The 24,129-nt window shown below is 40.4% G+C and overlaps 1 protein-coding gene across 3 annotated transcripts in view; it reads right to left on the bottom strand.

Moving 5' to 3' along the window:
• The window catches only part of LOC122541809 (mitogen-activated protein kinase 8), a 116,448-nt gene that overhangs the window by 20,021 nt on the left and 72,298 nt on the right, over positions 1–24,129 (bottom strand). For 2 of the 3 annotated variants that reach the window (XM_043678814.1, XM_043678812.1), the window contains exons 3-8: positions 21,823–21,952; positions 17,347–17,405; positions 14,136–14,274; positions 5,562–5,727; positions 3,215–3,286; positions 889–1,071 (exon numbers count right to left, since the gene is read on the bottom strand). In XM_043678814.1, coding sequence (XP_043534749.1) covers positions 889–1,071; positions 3,215–3,286; positions 5,562–5,727; positions 14,136–14,274; positions 17,347–17,405; positions 21,823–21,952 — 749 coding nt within the window. Of the gene's footprint in view, positions 1–888; positions 1,072–3,214; positions 3,287–4,050; positions 4,123–5,561; positions 5,728–14,135; positions 14,275–17,346; positions 17,406–21,822; positions 21,953–24,129 lie in introns of all 3 variants that reach the window. The other variant, XM_043678813.1, reaches the window with a different exon arrangement.

Below are 24,129 nucleotides of genomic sequence, written 5' to 3'. Positions count from 1 at the left end.
GGGGCGGGAGTGGACCGGGTTGTAGGGGCAGTGTCGGACCGAGTTGGGGGTGGACTGGGTTGGGGTGGGAGCGGGGCAAGGTTGGACCGGGTTGCGGGGGCGGTACTGGACATGGGAGGCAGGGGGTCGATGATGGATAGGAGCGGTGTTGGGGGCGGGGCCTCACGCACTGCATGCTCCTGCTAGTCTCCTGAATAGAGAGCAGACTTCAAAACTCCGAGTGCCAGAGGAAAGGCATTTAATCGATTTTCTGAATGATCGATTATCCGAAAGAAAAAGTGCCCGCTCATCTCGTTCGGATAATCGAGTTTTCACTCGAAAGAACTGGGCAGATGTTTGAAATATCAGAGAGTTGAGGGTTATGAAGAGCTGGCATGAAAGTGGAGTGGAGTGGCAGCCTGTGGCAGACCAGCCATAATCTTGCTGAATGGTTGGATAGGCTCAAGGAACCAAACTGCCTACGCCTGCCTTTACGTTCTCAGTATCTGAAGTGTTACATTGTGCAATAGAACTGCAGTCACTGCTGGAAGCAATCCAGTGACTTAATTGATTGCTTAACTTGCAAACAACCTAAATTTTAGTTGTAGGCCATTAATAGAGAGCATTAAGTGGATGTATTTGGTTGTTCCTCAACCAAGACTGGATGAACAGTAGTTGTGCAGGATTTCAACTCCAAGAAGGAGCCCCCTCAGAGTTACAACCAAGAGTATAGCACCACCTGCTCTGATCAGGCACTTGGAAGAGCTAACAGAAACACAAATATGAGAAGCACCTTTAGTTCAAATGCATCAGCTCAAAGCTCATAACTGCCGGGGGTGGGCCAACTGCACACAGTGTACATGACTGCGGTGGACAGCCTGAGAAATGAAAAGCGTGCCGTTCCATTACCTTTCAGTTTGTTGTGCTCAGAATCGGCAGGAAATAGGACGTCTGGAAAGAGTTTCTCAAAACTGTAGCCCGTATACTTGGGTCTGTTCTCCACGTAAGTCCTCACGGTGGGCTGCAACTTCTTCATGAACTCAGAGGCTGGTGTTCCTAACTGTTCGATCACTTTGTTCCATTGATCAATATCTAGAGTTAGGTAGCTAAGAAAAATATGGCTGACAAGGCACACAAACAGCTGATCTATGTCAATAACTTATGTATTGTCACTTTGAAATCATCTGCCTATGCAGAACACTTAAAATCTTAAACAATAAAATGAGACTGAAGTAGCGCAGGACTCAATTCAATCTCTCCTGTCTAAAATTAATAGTAACCATCCCACACTCTTGTCCCTATATTGATAGCATCCAAAATCATTAAAATACATGAGCAAAGAGCAAAAAACTGCAAATACTGAAAATTTAGATGCATACATCATTTTAACCAGATAAGAATGCTGCAATGTAATATTAAAAAGTTATACAGCCAAGCTAGGAACTCTCACCCATTTAAGCTTTAAGTGTACTGTTGACACCCCAGAAAGTTATGAGTGGGGGGCAATACAGAAATGGACAGATTTCATACAAGTTCAAGGTGTGGCATGATGGCTCAGTGGTTCGCACTGCTGCCTCACAGCACCAGGGATCCGGGTTCGATTGCAGCCTCGGACCATTGTATGTGTGGAGTTTTCACATTCCCCCCCAGTGTCTGTGTGGGTTTCCTCCGGGTGCTCTGGTCTCCTCCCACAGTCTAAAGATGTGCAGGTCAGGTGAATTGGCCACGCTGAATTGCCCATAGTGTTCAGAGAAATGTAGGTTAGGTACATTAATCAGGGTTAAATGTAGAGTTATAGGGGAATGAGTCTGGCTGGGTTATTCCTTGGAGGGTCGGTGTGGACTTGTTGGGCCAAATGGCTTGTTTCCACATTGTAGGGATTCTATGATTCTTAAAAAAAAGTTTACCAAAGAAATGTCAAAATCAAAATGTAGGAGGCAACGTAGATTTAAACATGGCTTTGGTGTGGACCCTGACTAAATTACAGCTGCACTTCAGACACGCAGCAGGTATATCTAGAGAGAAGAGGGCGAGTGAATTTGAGAGGAAAATGAGCCAATGCAGTGGCACTCAGTGTGAAATAATGGAAGAGGGCACACTTAAATTCACAAACTGCTGTGTTAAAAATTGTAAAATGCTAATACCGATCATAAATATTTTAGCACAGCTACAACACTTAACACATAGAACTATATTCATTTTTTCAACCAATGAGAGCATGATTTGATATTATCCTGTCATTAAGCACAACTATTTCCTGATTTATAAATTCCTGCTTGAGTAGCCCATTTAGATACATTCAATGTACATTTTACTGCTGATGTCAAGTAGATTAAGTACCAGATGAAATAAATTCACAAGCTATACAGGTCCCTGATGGCTCAGAGATTGCAATTCTTGCATGTAAGAGCATAAAAGGTCTCAAGTTCAGTTTCCAGTCTGTGCAGAGTTCACTGGTCTCAGTAATAAGTGTGTGCATGTGAGAGAAACAGAGTGCGCAAAAGAGTGATGTTGATCTCAATTAGGGAAGTTGTAGGGTTACTATGATTGGTTTCTAAAGTCGCGGCTTGTTAATCGTTGCTTGTTATGTTTATGCAAGACAGATTCATGCTGCAGATACACTGGGCCTACTGTTTATAGTTCACAGCAGGAAGAACACTAGCGACGATTAAATGATACCTCAGACTGACATTGCCTTCTGCAAGGAACAAGAAGGTGGTCATAGATATGGAGTACCGATAAGTTAAACACATTTGTTTTTTTTTCTTAATTTCTACTTTCAAACATATCTTGCACTTGCAAAATCTTTTAGAGATGTTCCATCATTGGTCAATTAACATTCCCCAAATACACTACACGAGCATGGCTTTGACTCCCATTACATTGCTGTGCAGTAACATAGCAGAGATCACACGCAAACACTTGGGCAAAAGGTGATCTAGATTCATGCCCTATCATTCTATTAAAAAAAAAACTGTACTGGAATTTCAATGCTAAACCTGAATTTTAAACCACTTCATCGTATCGACAGAAATGCAAGATGAATTAATGGCGCATGCAAGGAAAATCCGATAATGCTCTAAACAGGTTGAGTGCTATCAAAACGGTTTCATTCATGCAACATCCTAACACAGGAAGCAAGAAACAAGTACAATGACTTGCAAACACGTGGGAGTCTGGAGTACTAAACAGAATATTTTAAACACTATGCCCAAGGTTAAAATGGGAAGGATACGATCTGTACCGGGGAACAACACACCACCTCTGATCATTTCGCCCATGATGCACCCAACTGACCAGATATCAACTGAAAACAAAATGCAATGACATGAAATTAACATGCAGAAATTGGATTCAAACGAAAAAAAAAACAAAAACACAAACACACTAGGACAATTTATGAGATGACCGATACATTTTGAAGAATTCTGGAAGAGAAACCTGTTTGTGTCTGGCTCCTGGACAGTAACTTTGAATTACAACAGTGAATTATGATTCACTCAAATCTTATTCAAACAGGTCAATGTTTTGATTGCTTCCACGTAGTCATTAGCCTTTCCCCTGCACCGAAGACAGAATCGTTTTGAATTGATCACAAAGCAGTAATCCATTTCTACAAACTAATGGAAACTCAAGGTGAGAAATCCCAAAGTCACTACAAATTTTATAATAAAATTCTTTATTGTAGTTCTGACATTTTGTTGGATTTTATGAAACTGCAGGGACCAGACACAAACATCAATAATCTAGGGCCACAGGAGCACGGTCACAACAGATTTAGCATAGATGGTCAGTACATATAAACTTGGAAACAATTTCAAAATAACCAGCAGAGACTGTATGTCCCATAGCCAGATGCAGCCTCTCCTATGGAGAGCGACAGATTTGCTACAGGTCCTACCTGGGTAATTTGAAAAAAAAACAAGAGGAGAGCAATTTAAAGTGCTTAAAACATTATATAAAAAAGAACCAATTGTATCAATTGTCAAGGGCTTGTTCTTCAAATGGCAAAATACAACCTTTCCACAGATTGTAGCCTATCCACACCACTGCACGCAGCATTAAGGATACAGTCCCTTCCTGGAAAGAGGATTTTGTGACGAACCATTTCTCCCATAATGCACCCAACAGACCACAAATCCACTACAAGTTTGTAGCATAAAAGAAGGGAAAAATATTTGTTGAAGCAGGTTTAACCAGGCTAATCAAAACACCACAAGTCTTACATGTACTGAGTGTGCAGGACACTCAAACATGAGAATTATTTAGATTTTCACATAGGCCCAATTCAAATCCACCAACTTCCCCCCTCCAAATTTGTAACCATAGCAAAAGCAGCCATGACATTGTGTAATGGAGCACATTTACAGTACAGCAACACATACAAATGAATCAATAAAATAAACATTTATGCTCAGCACATCAAATTCAATCATACCACATTGCATCCCTCAATCCACATAATCATCTCTTTTACTACCCATTTCTGTTAGAGATTAAGAACCACTTCAGCATTTACTGAAAACAGCTTGCATGAATTTTACAAAATACAATTTAGCACAAAAACAGCATATTACCAAAATACAGCACTGCAGTACTATCAGTTATCCAATTGCCCAATAATTTGTTGATACTTATTTGTGAAACTTTCAGCATATAAATTGTAGAATATAAAATAATTCATATATTCAAGATGCTACTGGTGACACTAGTACATTAAAACTCACTTGTGAACAAAATGTTCATGTTAATCTCCCTCATTTCTAAACAGCAGAAACATGAAATGCTTAATTGCTGCTGTCTTTATCCAGAAAGAATGTATGGTACTTGGCTCCAAACATGCATTTCTAGGTTTTAGGATGTTAGGTTCGACTGAATTGGACTTCAGAATGCAGAGTCGGAATGCTTGGATAGTTATCAATACCTATTGTCCATCTCCATATTATTCTAAAAAAAAAGTCACCATGTTGATCTTACATGGAGCTATTCATGATAACAATTTAGAAGCCCTATCTTATTAAAATGATTACAAGCTCAGGCTCTATGCTTTGCTGTTTTGGTCCAGTCCATTGTATGAAGTATACATGGGCACTAGCAAAATCAAGTCATCGAAAAAAAAAACAAGCAACCTTCAACCATTTCTTGGTTACTAAACAAGCTCCTCCTTAAGGGAATTTTATTTAAACATTAATGAAAGTAATGAGTTTTTAAGCCAGAAAAAGACATTTTTACTCATGTTTGGAGCAAGTTCACAACTCCTATCAACAGAAATATCTTGCAGTAAATTAATGTCATGTAACCAAATACTCCTTCCTCAAACAGTGCAGGACACATCAAGAACTCATCTTCATCAACTTGCATATCCCCATGATTAAATAAATTTACATTAGAAAGTATTGAGAATAAGAACAGTTGGAAAGACTCGATCAGATTAAAATCCTTCCTTTGAATTTACAGGTAAATAAATTTGCAGTCATTTTGTCCAGATGTGACTCAATAAGAGGACGATAATACCAACTCACTGGCTCCAAAGAGACAAGCCTCTCTTCTATCCCTCCAATTATGCACAAACACACACTAACCATTTTCTTTGTATCCCATCCCTAGAATGACCTCGGGAGCACGATAGTATCGTGTAACCACATAAGGCGTCATCAGGAAACTAGTTCCTGCTGTTCTTGCTAGTCCAAAATCTAAGATCTTCAGTGTGCAGTCTGCTTTCACAACTATGTTACTTGGCTTCAGGTCCTAAAAGTTAGAAACAAAATCAAGTTTTTATTTGGTTTGAGGGGACACAAATTCGAGACTGTCCTTAACTACAAAGTACAAGCAAGCACAAGGAATTGAAAGTCAGAACGAGTGGTTAAAAAAAAACAAAGTACAAACACAATATAACATGAATAAAATGGCTGGTTTAAGATGATATCATAAAAAAGCAGATATCAGACTGGTATCCATTTAGTAGGGTACACAACAGAAATTAGAGAGTTGCACTGTTGGTTGCATGTCATGCCTGCCTAGCCATAAGGATGTCCTGCAAATACATGCTACTGCAAAGATTCAGAGGTCAGCATGTTTGTTATATTCCAAGGTCAGGATAATATTAGGTGGGACTCCATTAGGAGGTCAATTTTGTTGTATAAACTTCCCAGAAGATGCCAAAAATACCTGGTTTCTGGTTGTATTGCATCCAATCCAAAGCTAAAGCAGGAAAGAGATGACACATGTCTCAGCTATCATAATACACTGATGGTTTAAGACTGAAAATTCAACTTCAGATTTGGACCACTGCATTTATATTGCTATATATCTAATCCCACTTGACATCAAATGCAGCAACTCAATGTTCCTGGATGTATTTGAATAATTTCTGCTACATAAGAATTTCTCTCATTGGTCGGAGTGCTGCATGTTTACCCAATTGCCCATCAATTAAGTTTTCCGACAAGTAGTAATTGACTCAGAGGGTGCCACATCCTCCCTGCTGCTGTACAGTCATTCTGTTTGTTCAACTGGGTTAAGAGCTATAAAAACAAGTAATAATTTTCTTTAATATTCACCAATGCTAAATCACATTTTCATTTCAATGTTGTCCAAATACAAGAATTTAATTGAGAAAACAGATTATAATTAGCTTGAGAAGGTAAGAAAATATATTATCAAAGAAGGGAAAGAGTGGAAAAGCAAAAACTATTTTAATGACTGACAAGACATTCTGCTGAAGCCAGCACCTTGGCACTGCACCTTTCCATCTCAATATAAACCATCAGGAGAAAAACAATTACCTATCACCTTCTCAAACAATCAGAATAGAGGGATACAGGGGCAGTGTGAGAAATAGTTAGCAAGGCAAGGTGTGTGGGGATCTACAAACAGCTACATAGCTCAGTTCCGTCAATAGCTTTTTCCTGTTTACTGTAAATTCTAAACAAAGTCCATCTGATCTACATATTTCATGACAGAACCCAAATCCAGTCTTCTGGGAGCAAGAATACAGAATTAGAACAATATTTAAATGGAGGTGTATTTCAAAATTTAATGATACAAAGAGATCAGAATTTCTTGGGACATGAAATCATTAAAGTTAGTATTTGTTGAAATAACTGTAACGAGGGAGAAGATTTCAAGTAGACTGATTGGATTAAAGGCAGATAAGTCCCTAGGGCCTGATGGTCTGCACCCTGGGGTATTAGAGAAGGTGGCAGCAGAAATACTGGATGCATAAGTTGTGATATTCCAAAAGCAGGGACAATGAAACATTAAAATTTGTAGGTAGCACTAAAACAGGTGGGAAAGAAGGCTGTGATGAGGTGATAAGAGTTCCCAGATGGATATTGACAGGATTGGCTAGGAGAATGAGCCAGAATCTGGCAGATGAAGTTTAATATGGATAAGTGCAAAGTTTTACATTTTAAAAGTGGGCAAATCACTATGCAAATGGGTAGCTGATTCCAAGTATATCAGTGCAGAAGGATCTGGGTGTCTGTGTGTACAAGCTGCAGCAAATGGGGATGCAGGTGCAGCATATAATAGGAAAAGCAAATGGAATCCTGGCATTTATTGCCAAAGAAGTGGATTATAAAAAAGGATAGAAGTATTACTGCAATTTTATAAGGCCTTGATGAGAACACGCCTTGAATAATGTGTCCCGTTTTGGTCTCCTTATTTGAGGAAGGATGTGGTGGCACTGGAAGTTCACTAGATTGATTCCGGGGTGAAAGGGCTGGTGTGGGAGGAGTGACTTTGAATAGCTCACTGGGGTTCAGAGGAACGAGGGGGGAATCTGATCGAGGTATATAAAATCACAATGGGGACTGACAAAGTGGATGTTGAACAGATGTTCCCTCTTGTGGGGCAGTCTCAAACGAGAAGTCACAGATATCGAGTGGGAGGAGGTCAGTTCAAAACGGAGCTGAGGACAAACTAGTTCTGAGGGGGTTGTGAATCTTTGATTCTATCTCCACTGCAGTCTGAAGCAGTGAGTTCCAATCATCAATTCCAGCCTCAGTGACTTTGTCTGGAGTTTGCACATTCTCCCCGTGTCTGCATGGATTCCCTCCGGGTGCTCCGGTTTCCTTCCACAGTCCAAAGATGAGCCGGTCAGGTGAATTGGCCATGCTAAATTGCCCATATAGTGTTAGGTGCATTTGTCAGAGGGAGATGGGTCTGGGTGGGTTACTCTTCGGAGGGTCAGTGTGGACTGGTTGAGCCGAAGGGCCTGTTTCCACACTGTAGGAAATCTAATCTAATTAGATTCAAGAAAAGGAAAAAACATATGATTCTAGTGAAAAGCAGAATAAAAGGGCTTTGGGGATCAGGCAGGAGCTTGGATCATCATAAATGCCAGAGTGGGATACAGGGGCTGAACTGCTTTCTCACACTCCTAATTTCTGTGCTTCTATATGCAGGAACAGCAATGTGTAAGATTGATGTCTATTGGAAAGGGAATAGAACACAAAAGTAGGGAAGCTTTAGTAATCTGAATAGGGTATTGGTACACACACCTGGTGTACTGTGTTAAGGCTTGGTCCCCTGGTTTACAAAAAACCCTACATAACTGCTTTAGAAGCAGCTCAGGTGGTTCACTTAACTTATTCCTGAGATGAAAGGATTATTGTATTAAATGAAAGTTGAATATTTTGGGTCTTGAATCAGTTGGAATTTAGAAGAATGAGAAATCATCTTATTATGGTACCACACAGGATGTATATCCTCATGTTGGGAAGGCTAACACTAAGGGACAGAAGTTTAAGAATAAGATGTCTCCCCTCTAAACACAAAATGGATTTTTTTTTTGGGCACTTCAGCCAAATGGTCCTCTATTTCAAAGTGAAGGCTACTAATTGCAGATAAACAATCATGGACAGGCAGGAGGCTGGAAGAACACAGCAAGCCAGGCAGCATCAGGAGGTGGAGAAGTCAACATTTCAGGTATGACCATTCTTCAGGGCTGGGGTGGGTGTGGGAGCAGCTGCAAATAAAAGGGGTTGGGTGGGGGCAGGTGAAGACAGGTAGAGGGTATCACCTGGTTGGTCGATAGGAGGAATGAATCCTGTTGGCAGAAAGGAGTGGAAGAAGTGTGGGGGAGGGGGTGGGAAGGGATTTGGGGAATGGGAAGGAGGGAGTTTATTTGAAATTGGAGAACTCAATGTTGAGTCCTCCGGGCTATAGGCTGCCCAGGCAGAAGATGAGATGTTGTTTCTTCAATTTGCGGTGTGGTTCGTTTTGGCAATAGATACACTTACAGGAGGGGATTAGTGGATAACTATTAATTGGTAGTCAGAAAAGGAAACTGGAGCTGTACTCCCTTTTCTTAGCAAAGGATGGAAACATTTTCTAACAGTAGTAGAAATATGTTGGTTTTAGTCTCATGCGGTACTTAATAGCCATATGATGCATATTTATAATAAGCAAAGGAGCTCTCCCTAAAGAATGGTGCACTTTCAAACAAAAAAGTTAGGATTAACAGATAAAAATGATTGTCCATTCTCAGCAGAATATAATTCTGGCAACTGGTTGACACTGTGTACTTACAATGGCAGTGCTGTTACGGCTCCTTCTGCTATTGTAGAAGGGGTTTATGCTTATCTGGTCAGGGATCTTTAAGCTACACATTTTTAGGTAAGTTTTCAGATAAATAGTTGCAGCCAGCTTTTATTTTATTTTAAAAAAGACAAAATGCTGCAATCACACCGATAATGTACAGCAAAGACTTACTGAAACATTCAGGAAAAGTTGAAAGAAAACATTAGTTCTACTCAAGTCAGCCAGACTCAATCAAATGAATCATGAATCTAATTCGTACTTGTATGACCAGTTATTGCAGATAGCGAAAGCTAATGGCAGTTATAAAATCTGACATCTATGGCAATAATTAATTGTGCATAGATAATTTAAGAATAAACAATAACGCACTGGCAGCTTTGGAAGGGAGGAAGAGAGACAAATACATCTATAAATCGGCAGTCGATCTTTCACTTGTGTTGAAGACTGACTGCTTTGATGAATGACAAACACCACAATGCTTTGTAAGATGTTTTAAAAATCAGTTTGCACAGGTAAAGGAATCTTGGTCATCTTGCTCATGATGACACCAGGTCATGTTTTAATTTTGAACTCACTTTTGACAACCATCAATTAGAGCACTGGAGCAAAGACAGAAATGCCACAATGGGTACCACAGTGCAGTAGTTCCTGCTGGCATTTAAACAGAGGTCAATTCTAGCGATCCTCATGAGGGAGCTACAGTGATACAAAGCTTTCATGACTGAACAATAGGATCTAGACTACAGCATTACAAGGATCATAAAATAGAGTGAGGACACTGTTGAAACTTCGTTGACATTGCAGACAGAAATGGAAGTCTCAGAAAAGCTTTCAATCATTTTCCCTTTCAGAGAATAAATAAGTGTAATCTAATCAGTCATTATTGGTGAGCTGTCATCACCCCAATTCAATGGCGAGTGTGCACTCTGTTCAGTTGAGAAACAGCCATGCAGCACCATTCCTCAATAGAAAAAAATCCTAGTTTATTTTCCAACCCTCAAGGAAAAAGGCACTCTCCAGTATCTGACAAGTTAAATAGATTTTTACACTGCACAGTGCACAATAGTCGAAAAGCCTCCACTCTGAAAATGAAAATTCTACAAATGATCAAATAATTTGAGGGGTGATGGTAAAGGTAAAATTAACAAAGCATTGTGAATGCTCTGACATAATATATTGCTTTAAGCATGGATTTTTCTTCCCCTTCAGCAGAACTAAGTTCATACACCATCAGCCCATTTTATTGCTCAGAAAACCAGAGTGGTCCAGACTATTTTTGTCTATCAGCAAACCTCAAGTTGAGTTATTACTGAACCAACAGGCATTAATTATACTTGAGCAGAGAAGTCTCAAGTAGCTGTCAAACATGCATTACATCACTTTATCCCACATGGACTTCAACATTAACTGCAGCGCAAAGACATGTGCTTCAATCAAACACATGCAGCACACACTCCTGTCTTACTGACAATAAAGATCTGCCTGGTTAATAATCTATTCATTTAAAATCAGAGAACCTGTCAATATTATGGGCTCCCTTAAAATAACTCCAGGGAGAACAAAAGTTGTACTTCCATGTCCCTGCATTTTAGATTCCCTGCAATCAAACTTGAAGCCGTTTTGTTTGGAAATAGGGAGAGGAAGTTCAGGGCAAAATTAATTCAGTAACCCTGCAATTAAAAACTTATTCAACAGCTGAATTTTAAACAGATCAAAATACATGAGCATAAAAATGAGCTTCCAATGCAGGTTAAGAATTCTGAGGAGAGAATATCTGTAGCTTTTTAAACTGCTTCAGTGTCATAGTCCCAACTTAAAACCAGTCTGCCCAAAGATAATGATTAAGGGAAGGTGCTTGAATATAGGAGATATGGGTAAGGTTTTAAATGATTAGATTTTGTCCCTGTCTTCACAATGATGTAGATGGCCTAGTTAGAGTGTGAAATATTAGATTAAAAAAAGCACAAGGAGCAGAAAGGGACTGGAGGAACTGTCTCTCAAAGGTGGTCAAGTTACAATGGTTGGATTAATTTGTAACTCAAGCTCTTAGAACAATACAATTCACCAAGTCTGCACTGATGCCTAATCCTTTAGATCTGCTACATTTTGCCCACACATGGTTTCTATCCCTCCATTCACCTCCCGTTCACGTGTATCAAGATATACCCTCGAGGTTGCTAATGTGCCTGCTTCTCCCAACTCCACTGGCAGTATATTCCAGACACCCCCCACCCTTTGAGAGAAACATTTTCCACGCATCCCTCCCCAAAACGTACCCGCTCTCAAACTGAACCGGCTCCCTATGCAGCTGGCCTTTCCAGGCTGGGAAATAGCCTCTAACTAACCCCCCCGCGCCCCCCAATCTATGCCATTCAGGTTTATAGTTCTCTACCAGGCAAGGAGGAAATAGCAGATCATCTGAGGATAATTAACCAATGCCCATCAGACACAGGAAAGATACCAGAGGTCTGCAAATGTTATCCAAAAAAGGATACAAAGGCTAGTCCAAATAATTATAGCGTGGTCAGTCTGATCTCAATAGCAGGCAAATACAAAAACCAACACTGCAACTGGAATTATTCCTGATGAAGGGCTCTGGTCCGAAATGGCAATTCTCCTGCTCCTCGGATGCTGCCTGACCTGCTGTGCTTTTCCAGCACCACACTCTCGACTCTGGTCTCCAGCAGCTGCAGACCTCACTTTGACCTTCAACCTAATCCCATTTACCAGCACTTGGCCCACAATGTGATTACATGCCAAGTGCTCATTCAGGTACTTTTTTTAAAAAGGATGCAAGACAACTTGACTCTATCACCCTCCAGGGCAGCGCATTTCAGACCGTCTCCACCCTCTGGGTTTTTATATTTTCAAAAAAATTTCCTCACATCCTCTGAAACTCCTTGGCCCTCACCTTGAACAAATTATAGGGTATATTGATGCGTAGAGTATAATGGATATTGGTAAGGCATTTGACAAACTGTTAAGAAAGAAATAAAGCTCCTGGGAAACAGGGAAATGTGGCAAGTTGGATCAAATATTGGTTCAATGGCAGGAAACAAAGGGCAGCAGTTGATGGATGTTTTTGCAAATGGAAAGCGGCTTCCAGTGATGTTCCATAGGGCTCAGTTTGGAGTCGCCTGTTGCTGGCAGGTTCATTAAAGATTTTGATGTAATGTGGGCAAAATGACTGGGAAATTTGCAGAGGACAGCAAAATTGGCTGGGTGGTTGATCATGAAGAGGATGGCTGTTGACTGCAGACAGGCAGTGGTTTGGTTGAGTGTCAAGTAAAATTCAATCTGGACAGGAGAGGTTATGCACTTGGGGAGGGCAAACAGAGCAAGGATATATACAATAAACAGAAGGATATTCAGAGGTGTAGAAAAGATGACAGACTTTGAGTGCTTGTCCACAGGTCTCGAAATGCACCAAGATCATAGATAAGGTGGTAAATAGCCACTCATGGGATGCTTTCTATTATCAGGTGAGATATAATACAAGCACAAAGATGCAATGCTGGTCCTGTAAAATATACTGATTAGACCAAAGCTGGAATTCTATACACCAGTCTGGTCACCACATTTCAGGAAGGTTATAGCCATTCTAGGAGAGATTCACAGAAGATTTACTGGACTTTTTCCATGATTTGAAAATTGTAGAAGTGGGCAAAGATTGGGGAGACTCGGGTTGTTTTCCTGAGAAAAGGAGACTGAGGGGTAACTTAATTCAGAAGTACAAAGTAATAAGCAACTTGGTTAGAATAGACAGCGAAAACCTGTTTCCCTTACTGAGTTGTGTTTGTTTTTTGGGGGGGGGGGTGGGAAATAGATTTAATGATAACTATAGGGAAGAGTACATGAGACATAGCGACTGTCTGGAATTGCTCACCTAAATTGGTGGTTTAGGTGAAGCCCTCATTTAAAAGCAATGTGGATCTGCACTGGGAGCACTATAACCTGCAAAGTTATGGACTAAGTGGGATTGAAATGAGCAGCTGGCATAGACATGATGGGCTGACAAGCCTCTTTCTTTAACTTCACAATGGTTTTATGGTTTGAAAACTGGAGTCATATTTCAATTCAACTTCTGGGCACTGAACACTTTGTCTTGAAAGAAAAAGTGGAAATCAATTTATTCTGCAGGTCTGCATTCCAATAAACCTGCAGTGGGCAACACCATGATCTATATAAAAGCCATTTATTTATCAGACATCTTTATTTTTCTCTCCTGTTTGATTGACATTCTTAATGGCAAGACTTCTTTATGAGGAGAGCAGCTATGACGTGATCCTCTAGTTCTTGCAACATTATTGGCAAATAACTCAAAACTGCAGCACCAAACGACTTTTAGGTGTCAAAATACATCATCCATCCCTCCTATATGTACCACCCCTGCTCCACCTAGCCCAGGGAAGGGAGAGAGTGGGAAAATATTGGCAATCCATTGGCTTTGCAATATTAGCAACATGCCTTCACAACATGCTTTACCGCAGCCAAATAACATCCACAGTTATTTTGTCAATGACAGCTTTTCGGGTGAGCTTAAGCGGCGAACTTAAAATTTAGCATTAAGCAACATTTAGAAAGCTAGTTAAACAATAAGCATGACTAACCCGGTGTATGATGCCAGCTGAATGAAGATGCTTGATGCCACAAAGCATCTGATAAAGTAGATAGGACATTCGCTCGTGGTCCAGCTCCATCTGAATCACCTGACACAGATTGGCATCCATGAGCTCCATCACTATATAACTGTGAGCAATGTGTTATTCATGGGAAGAAACAAACACAATTATGCATGGATTGGCAAAAAAAAATGCATCAGAAAACTTGAACATTTTGCTTTATTTAATATTAAGTTATTGCCACCTGCATAGCCTAACGAGCAAAAACACTTTTTTATGCATTAATTCCTGAGATGTGGATGTCACTTATTGGGGCACCAATTATTGCTCATCCCTAAGTGCCCTTGGGGAGATGGTGGAGGGCTGTATTCTTGAACTGCTCTTGCCCATTTGGTGTTAAGGACACCCACTGTGCCATTACGGAGGGACGGAAGTCCAGGACTTTGACCCAGTGACACTGAAGGAGCAGCGATATATTTCCAAGTCAGGATGGTGACTGGCTTGGAGGGAAGATTTCAGGTGGTGGTGGTGGTCCCATGTAGCTGCTGCCTTTGACCATGTCCATCTAGAATGACATGGATTTGGAAGGTGTTGTGAATTTCTCAGTTCATCTTGTAGATAGCACACACTGCTGCTACTGACCATCAGTAGCGAAGGGGGTGAATGTTTAACCCTAACTCTATTACAAGTTCGAATCAAGCGGGCTGCTTTGCCCCAGCTGGTGGAAAGCTTTTGCCAATTGTTGAGCTGCACTCATCCAGGTATCACACTACTGCCTTATGCCTTCTAGGTAGTGGACTTTGGACAGAGTCGGATGTTGAATTAATCGCTGCAGGATGCCTAGTCTCTGACTTGATCTTGTAGCTACAGTAATTTTATGGCCAGTCCAGTTCAGTTTCTGGTCAATGATAACCCCCAGGATGTCAATAGTGGGGATTTCAAAGGTAAACAAGTGATTGTTAAAGGGCGTTGGTTAAAATCACTCGGAGATGGCACATGTATGGGGAGTGTACTATTGGCCACTTATTAGCCCATACCTGGAAGCTGCCCAGTGTTATGGAATAAACCAGACCACCCAAAACATTCTTAAGCAGGCAGCTCAAACGATAATTTTGCAATTTGTTTCAGTAAGCGTACAGTGAAAATGACCTGGATTAAGTTAGCCAGGTTGAATTCTAGATTTAAAAAAAAAGACATTTGTTCACAAAATTACGCAATGAAACACAATGAACAGAATAAAGAACCCTACAGAACTCAACCTCTCTAACTAGACTTAATTATGCTGTTCTGAATATACACAACAGTCCTAATAAGCAAACTCCCTTTAAAAACTGGTATAAATGGAATACATGTTTACAGGTTGAAGGACAGAAAAGACAGTTTCCACACAGCTCCCTGTTGAACTTCCAACCAGTTCAAGACTGAACTAAAACTGCTCAGCTCAGCTAGAGCTGACCACTCCCCCTTCATTAGACAGGTCTGTTCTAAAATATGACCACTTTGGCCTGAAGTCTTATTTGTTTACATATAAACAAAATCCTTTTCTTCTCTGTACCAAACCAGACTGATCAGAGCCTGGCCTGGTTTATTACCCCTCTGAATAAAGTCAAGGACAGGGTATCCTCGAGCCATGGAACAGCTTTCAGAAAAGAAAGGGACTAGCTTTGTGATACCTGGTCTTTTTGCATTTGAACGTAAGCTGCTTCATTACCTGAAAAGTTGCAAATGACGATTGCACAATGTTCAGCACGAGTGCAATAAAATGACCTTATGGAGAGACAGTCATTGAAGAAGTGACTGAAGGTGGCTCAGCCTAGGACACGACCCCAAGAAATGCCTGCATTTAGGTTCTGGAGTTGAGGTGACTGACCAACAACCCCCAAAAAACCTTCCTTTGTGCAAGGGTTACTCCAGCCAGCACAGTTTCCCCTGACTGGCATCAGACACACACAGTCAATTATTGTCATTTATTGGCTAGTGCATTGAGTACAGGACTTGGGAGGTCATGTTGCAGCTGTACAGAACATTGGTTAGGCCATTTTTGGAAAAGTGTGTGCAATTCTGGTCTCCTACCTATTGCAAATTGAGAAACTTGAAAAAGAGTTCAGAAAAGATTTACTAGAATATTGCCAGGGTTGGAGCTATCTGGAGAGGCTGAGTAGGCTGCAGCTGTTTTCCTTGGAGCGTTGGAAGCTGAGGGGGTGACCTTATAGAGGTTTATTAAATCATGAGGGGCATGGAGGAAGTGGTGCAGGCTGGGACAATTACAACATTTAAAAGGGATCTGGATGGGTACATCAATAGGAAGGGTTGACATGGATATAGGCCACGTGCTGGCAAATGGGAATAGATCAGGTTGGGATATCTGGTCAGCATGGATAAGTTGGACCGAAGAGTCTATTTCCGTGCTGTATATCTGACTCTAAATGTGGCCTCAATGTCATCATCAGTGATCCTCACCTCCCCACTGGAAATCAATTCTTTTGTCCATAGTTGAGCCAAAGCTTAATGAAGTCAGGAGCTGAGCAGCCCTGGCAGAATCCCATCAACGAACAGGTTATTGCCAAGCCATTGTCCCTTTTCATCACTTTACTGACAACTGGAAGTAGACAGAGGGTGCAAAAATCAGATGGGCTGGATTTGTCCTGCGTACAGGACAGTGGTCAATTTTCCACATTTCCAAGTAGATGCCAGTGTTGCAACTGCACCAGAACAGCTTACCGAGGGATATGGCAAAGTCTGGAGCATAAGTATTGGGCACGATTGCCAGAATGTTGTCAGGGCCTATATTTGAATACGTTTCTTGATCAGGAAAGTGAGCTGAAGTGACTGAAGACTAACAGCTGTGATGTTAAAGACCTGTAAAGGAGTCCAAGGTGGATCATGCACTGAGCACTTCTGGCAAATAAAGTTGTTGCAGATACAATAAATGCCTCGTCATTTGCATTGATATGTTAGACTCCCACCTGGAGGAGAATATTTGAGGAGACTCCTCCTCTAGTAAGCTGTTTCATTGTCCACCACCATTCACAATTTAATGGTGATCTGATCCACTGGCTATGAAACCATTTGGTCCTATGACGAGCTGCTTATGCTATCTGGCATGCAAGTATGGTCGTTTCATCAGGTTAACGTTGGGATGTTCAGAGAGCAATGCAACACAGGATTTTCCCTTTAAAATGGCATACAAAATACTCACACATCTTGAAATTCCTCAAGTGATTTTTGTGGCGTAAATACATTCAGCAAGCCAATTATCTGAAAGTGATTGAATACCACGTTGTTAATGCGGCAAACATTTAGTCTGTGGTAATTCAAAGTCTATTGCTGTTTCATGGGCTATAACAATGAGGCGTGTTATTAAATTTCATTGCTGAAGGCATTAAATTTTAATTGCTAATTGCAATTAGCAAAACTGTCACACAGAAAATATCACGTAAAATACATTTGCATTTCTCAAATTAACACATTAATTGGATAGAAACATTAATTCCAATAAAGATGGTTGAAGAAGAGGGAGAGCCATGCTTGATCAGGAAGCTCATCCATACGAAAGAAAAGGCACGGGAAAGTAACCAGGAAAAACAAGCTGTTCACTTTCCCGTACTTTTGGTTTTGGTGATTTGGGAGTTCACAGCAGGACCGTCAGATGCAAAAGTTGTCCAAGGCTTAGAGGCTGAAAAAGATCTATGTTAATGGCTCAAACCGGACTTTGATCCAGTAGAGACCAAAAAGCTTCATGCAGCTTCCTTTTGCTGCTTTAAAAAGATGATTAACAATAGCAGACACATTTATTTCAGAAGCAGGTGGGAGTATACATTCATAACATGAGAAATATATGATTCATGTCTGATGTGTCACTTCTATTGTCTACCTGTAGAATCAATGATAATTAAAACGGTGATTAATGATCCTGTGAAAAAAAGATACCTGCTACAGTACTAACCATAACAGATATGCTGTTCTTATGTTCAATGCCTGATCTGTATTAATTTAGCGATGTGATTTTTTTTAGGCCTCAGCTTTCCCATGTCGGAAATTCAAAAGGAGGACAGAGATTGTTCACACAGACACAGCCCAAGACCTCTGTCAGATTAAAAATAAAATCAAGCAAGGACAGAATCGGGTCCATGAACCATGTACAACTAAATACTGTTTGGCATTATGGTCTATTCTTAACTTAAAATGGTGGTCACTGAGGTGCGGCCCTGAATAATTAGAAACACCCCAAAAACTTCAAACCCAGTGGGGGAAATACACATTCAAGGTGGGTTATAGAAAAAGTTCATCTGTCTTCCTTCAGGACATTTAAAAAAAAAAATTGCATGCTGATTTTCATTTAGATTTAGTGGGTATACCACTGGGATGCATATTAGAAAGTGACTTCTCTTAGTTGTACATTTTTTCGTAACCATTTGCACCTTGCACAATAAGAGATGCTCTGTAATTTCCAGTTTTATTTCAAATATGAGCTCATATATAACAGATGCTTCCTCGTGTTGAGGTATGTTTTGTATCTAATCAAACTTATGGAGGATTCACCTCCAGTCTGTTCCAGAAAAAAAAAAGCAAATTTGACTAATTTTTCATGAGAAGCCCCCAGTTAGTAGGAAGTTGTGCAGTTATGTATGCTGCTTCAGAATATCAGATGAAATTTTTTGACCGCTCTTCTCCAAGTCTTACTGCACAGTGAATTTTGGCTTTTTATTAATTACAATTAGATTTCAAACATTACCTTTACACTGCTATTTGAGGAAAAACACTCCCTAAGATGACATTTAATTCAGCATTACTTTGCACGGCACAAATTTCCACCACTAGATTTAAAAGATAACTTTAAACATAAAGTATTGATTTCAATCTTGTTTTTCCTCAAAATATTTGGAGTTCAAACAGATTATGGAGTACTGAAATATGGGGTGAATGAGAATATTTAGCTTCAGAAAAGAATCCAAGTTGATATCCAAGTGTCTGAATGTTCCTCCTTCTACCAGGAGGACATTGAGACAGAACTTCTGCTCCTGTATGACCTTGGTCAGTTTTTCTGGTTCAGGTCAGTTACATAGGCTGGGCAATCTCCCCATGCTAGCTCTACTGTTAAAGGAACATTGCACAGTAACATAGAAGCAGCATGTAGGGTATGGTAACATAACAGCTGTGTTACTGGATCAACAACCTAGAGGCCTGGTAACAAACAAGAAATCATAACCTCAACCACATCGTGGCAGTAAGATTTTCAAATCAGGTCAAAATGAAAGCTGGAAACAAAATGTTGGTATCAGAATTACTGTAAAAATACAACTGATTCCCTAATCCCCCTTGGCAAAGGAAACTACCCTCACTTCGCATGGACCTCAGGTGGCTCCAGTCCTATATCAATGTGGCTCACTTAATTTTCAATTAAAGTGGTCTAGCTTGGTGCACATTTGCAGAAGCACAACACAGTCACAGGATATTTAGGGATGCCTAATAAGTCTTGCCATTAATGGCCATGCTCAGTGAATGAACACTGAAAGAATAAGAGGGTCAAAGATTAGCAAGGAAATGAATTCACTGAACAGTGCTAATTGAATTTAAGAAATTTAAGAGCGAGCTTTGATGCAGCCTAGAATTGGTACTTATGAAGATCTGGACACCGGGGAGGGGTGGAGGGAGTGGGAAGAATCGCTGTTCCGTGATCGGTCAATAAACACTCGCAATCGGTCTGGTCCTTTAAGTCTTCACACGTTATTTCTCATACGGCTGAGCACAGATCGTCCAGAAACACAGAGGTTCAACACTTCCATGTTCCTCAGAGGAGCTGCGCACATAGCTTAAAACAAAGACGTTTTTATACTTTCCTTTAAGATTATGGTCTGTACCACTCTAAGTACATTCAGACAATTACCAAGCAATTAATGAAATAGATTTATTGACAGCAACTCAGCCCAATGATATTTCTTGGGAACCAACTCTGTTTTCCAACACTCAAGTCATTCTTATCTCACGAACAGAGTCTTTGCTCCTGCACTTTAAGGTCAGCTAGAACGGCCAGTAATGTCTTATCTAGTCTAGTTATTTCTATGCTGTAAAGGAAGCATTGTTTGCTTATCTTTGTTGAGACAGACTGTGGTTAGTCAATTATGCAGCTTTAGCAAGATTAAAAGCCAATTTTATGTAGCTTTAAGCAGAATTGTCCATTTGCGTCTCCTAGAAGCCATTTTGTTCTGTTGTTTGCATTAAGAAGCCTCATGTTCAATGGCAGAGGAAAGAAATTTCCAAAAGGCCCATATGAAGACTCATTGCCCTATTTTTCTTAAAGCATCCCTCTGGAAATTCCTAAATATTGGGAGATTTCAGGCCAAAAAAGTGAAATGTAATAAGTTGAAAATTTACCATGAAGGAATAGTATGCTTTCTGGCATTGAATTAATTTCTACCTGCATCAGGGCTCAAAGCTAACATCAGCACTGAAATTGCATTTTACTAATCCAGAAGGTGCAAGACAATTTGATGATTTAACACAGAAAATTGGAGATTGTGCAGATTCCAACAATTTGCATCTAGGTCCCAATCCCTTATTGGTCACTGAAACATTTAATTGCTACTTAAGTCACGAGTTAAAATGTTCAGACATGACATGATCAGTTTACTTGGCAAGAATAGGCAAGTAGTATAACACAAGTAGATATTCTGATCTTTTGCTGAATTGATCAGCAGATGGAAGTTTACCAATCATTGACTTCTATCCTAAAATGTAGGTGTCACATGAATAAGCATATTGATGAGAAAAATATTGCAAAATTTGGGTTGCAAAATCAACTTGCCAATGTTTTGTAGCCATGCAAGGAAATCTGTTTTCTTTAGAAAGGAAAGCAACTTAAAAATTAAGATTGGTTTATTGAATTCGTTGCCAAAGACAAAATCCACCAATGATGCTACTGGGAAGGAATTGAAAGAGAGTTACCAAGATTATGATTTACTCAGCAAAAATAACCCCAAATTAAAATCACTTCATGTTTCAACATCTTCCATTTGCATAGTCAAAAGACTGTGGTAAAGTGTTCAAGAAATCTTGAAATAAACCAAAAGCAAATCATAACATTTTTTGGCAACACCCATGGAGGGGCGGCACAGTGGCTCAGTGGTTAGCACTACTGCCTCACAGCACCAGGGTCCCAGGTTTGATTCCAGCCTCGGATGACTGGGTGGAGTTTGCACGTTCTCGCTGTATGTGCGTGGGTTTCCTCCAGGTGCTCCGGTTTCCTCCCACAGTCACAAAGATGTGCAGGTCAGGTGAATTGGCCATGCTAAATTGTCCGTACTGTTAGATGCATTAGTCAGAGAAAAATCGGTCTGGGTGGGTTACTCTTCGGAGGGTCGGTGTGGACTTGTTGGGCCGAAGGGCCTGTTTCCACACTGTAGAGAATCTAATCTAAACCTTAACATTGTTTGGCAATACCCGTGGAGAGAAATCAGAATTTTGGATGAAGGGTCTCTGAACCTGAAACGTTAGCTCTGCTTTCTCTCTACAGATGTTGTCAGACCTGCTAAGCTTTTTCAGGAATTTCTGTTTCCGTTTCAGATTTGCAGAATCTGTTTTTACGAAGTTTTGTTTTGTTGTTCCGAGAAGTTGGAATTACAGGATCTACCGGGCAACGAGTTACAAGATAAAATGACATCTCATAGCTGCTTACATTTTTATGGTTGACACACTTCATGAGGACTAATTCTCTGTAAGCCCTTTTTGCATGAGTTTGGTTCTGAAATGGTCGGCTGAGTTTCTTGATAGCTACATTCCTGTCCAGAACCGCATCATAGGCTGCGCTGTAAAAGGAAACACATGTCAAGGAAGAGTACATCAGAAGTGACAACACCAAAACACTCAAATCTATAAATTGTCAAACAATGTGATGTACCAACTTGAATATATTGGTGTACTAACAGATAAAAAGAATATCAAAAGTAACCACTATAAAAGAGAATAAAAATGCCACTTTACACTTAAAAATAGCTCTTCAGATACAACTTTCCCAATCATGATATACTAGAATAGCTACCAGCTGTTCTTACTGTATTTGGACACAATTATACCTTTCAGATTTGATCTGGGGACTGTTTCATCATAATTTAAATCAGATCAATTTGCGTGTTTTGGTTCAATGCTTTAAAGAATAGCATGTGCATTTGAAAGGCCTGGCCATTCTTTACAAAGGAATCTCTCATAAGATGAGTCTGCAATTGTCATTTTTTTTAAATTTAGGACCTTGGCCAGGGGAGCAACCAACCACCTCCCAGGTACTGCTAATAATAGCTTATCTATTGGGATAGTACAAATCCACATTTGGATACTGAAAATCACCTGCTAATTATTCAGCTTCTTAGAAGCTCATCTGAATAGCTATCCAGTGTGTTTTAAACACTCAAATAAACTACTGTAGGTGCGAGAGATCAGAAAAAGACAAGTGCTGGAGACATTCTGCAGCTCAGAAGACATCATTTGCGAAGAAGGGTCACTTGCACTTGAATGATCAACTCTCTCTCCAGATCTGATGGCAGTGATAGATGTGATCTATATGGACTTCAGTAAGGTGTTCGACAAGGTTCCCCATGAGAGACTGGTTAGCAAGATTAGATGGAATGGAAAACAGGGAGAACTAGCCATTTGGATACAGAACTGGCTCAAAGGTAGAAGACAGAGGGTGGTGGTGGAGGGTTGATATTCAGACTGGAGGCCTGTGATCAGTGGAGTACCGCAAGAATCGGTGCTGGGTCCACTACTTTTCACCATTTATATACATGATTTGGATGTGAGCATAAAAGGTACAGTTAGTAAATTTGCAGACGACACTAAAATTGGAGGTGTATGTACAGCGAAGAAGGTTACCTTCGAATAAAATTGGATCTTGACCAGATGGGCCGACAAGTGGCAGATGGAGTTTAAATCAGATAAATGTGAGGTGCTGCATTTTGGGAAAGCAAATCTTAGTAGGACTTATGCACTTAATGGTAAGGTCCTAGGGAGTGTTGCTGAACAAAGAGACCTTGGAGTGCAGGTTCATAGCTCCTTGAAAGTGGAGTTGCAGGTATGTAGGATAGTGAAGAAGGCGTTCAGTATGCTTACCTTTATAGATCAGAGTAGTGAGTACAGGGGTTGGGAGGTCACATTGCAGCTGTACAGGACATTGGTTAGGCCACTGTTGGAATATTGTGTGCAATTCTGGTCTCCTTCCTATTGGAAAGACGTTGTGAAGCTTAAAAGGGTTCAGAAAAGATTTACAAGGATGTTCCCAAGGTTGGAGGATTTGAGCTATAGGGAGAGGTTGAATAGGCTAGGGCTGTTTTCCTTGGAGTGTTGGAGGCTGAAGGGTGACCTTATAGAGATTTCTAAAATCATGAGAGGCATGGATAGGATAAATAGACAAAATCTCTTCACTGGGATGGGAGGAGCGCATTTAGGCTAAGAAGGGAAGGTATAAAAAGAGAGCTAACAGGCAACTTTTTCACCCAGAGGGTGGTACGTGTATGGAATGAGCTGCCAGAGGAAGTGGAGGCTAGTACAATTGTAACAGTTAAAAGGCACCTGGATGGGTATATTAATAGGAAGGGTTGAGGGATGTGGGCCAGGTGCTGGCAAGTGGGATTAGATCGAGTTGGGATATCTGGTCGGCATGGACAAGTTGGACCGAAGAGTCTGTTTCTATGCTGTACATCTCTATGACTGCCAGACTGGCTGGCTTTCTCAATCACCTTCTGGTTTTACCCCATGTTTGTCTATTTCCTACAGTGAGCGTAGGAGGCACTGTAGGTAGTTATACTGTCTACATTACATTCATAGTTACACCATTCTGAAAGAGGCACAAAAATATCTTGGACCTTGTTCTCTTAGATACAATTGATTATATAAACAAATTGGGAAGTAGGGTATGTAGCCCTACAAGGTATTTACACCCAAATTCAATAAACATTCACCTCTGCTTTTCAAGTGTCTATCCATAACTACC

This window comes from Chiloscyllium plagiosum, chromosome 38 (assembly GCF_004010195.1).
Source record: "Chiloscyllium plagiosum isolate BGI_BamShark_2017 chromosome 38, ASM401019v2, whole genome shotgun sequence".
Lineage (NCBI taxonomy): Eukaryota > Metazoa > Chordata > Chondrichthyes > Orectolobiformes > Hemiscylliidae > Chiloscyllium > Chiloscyllium plagiosum.
This window is presented reverse-complemented; position numbering and strand designations above follow the sequence as displayed.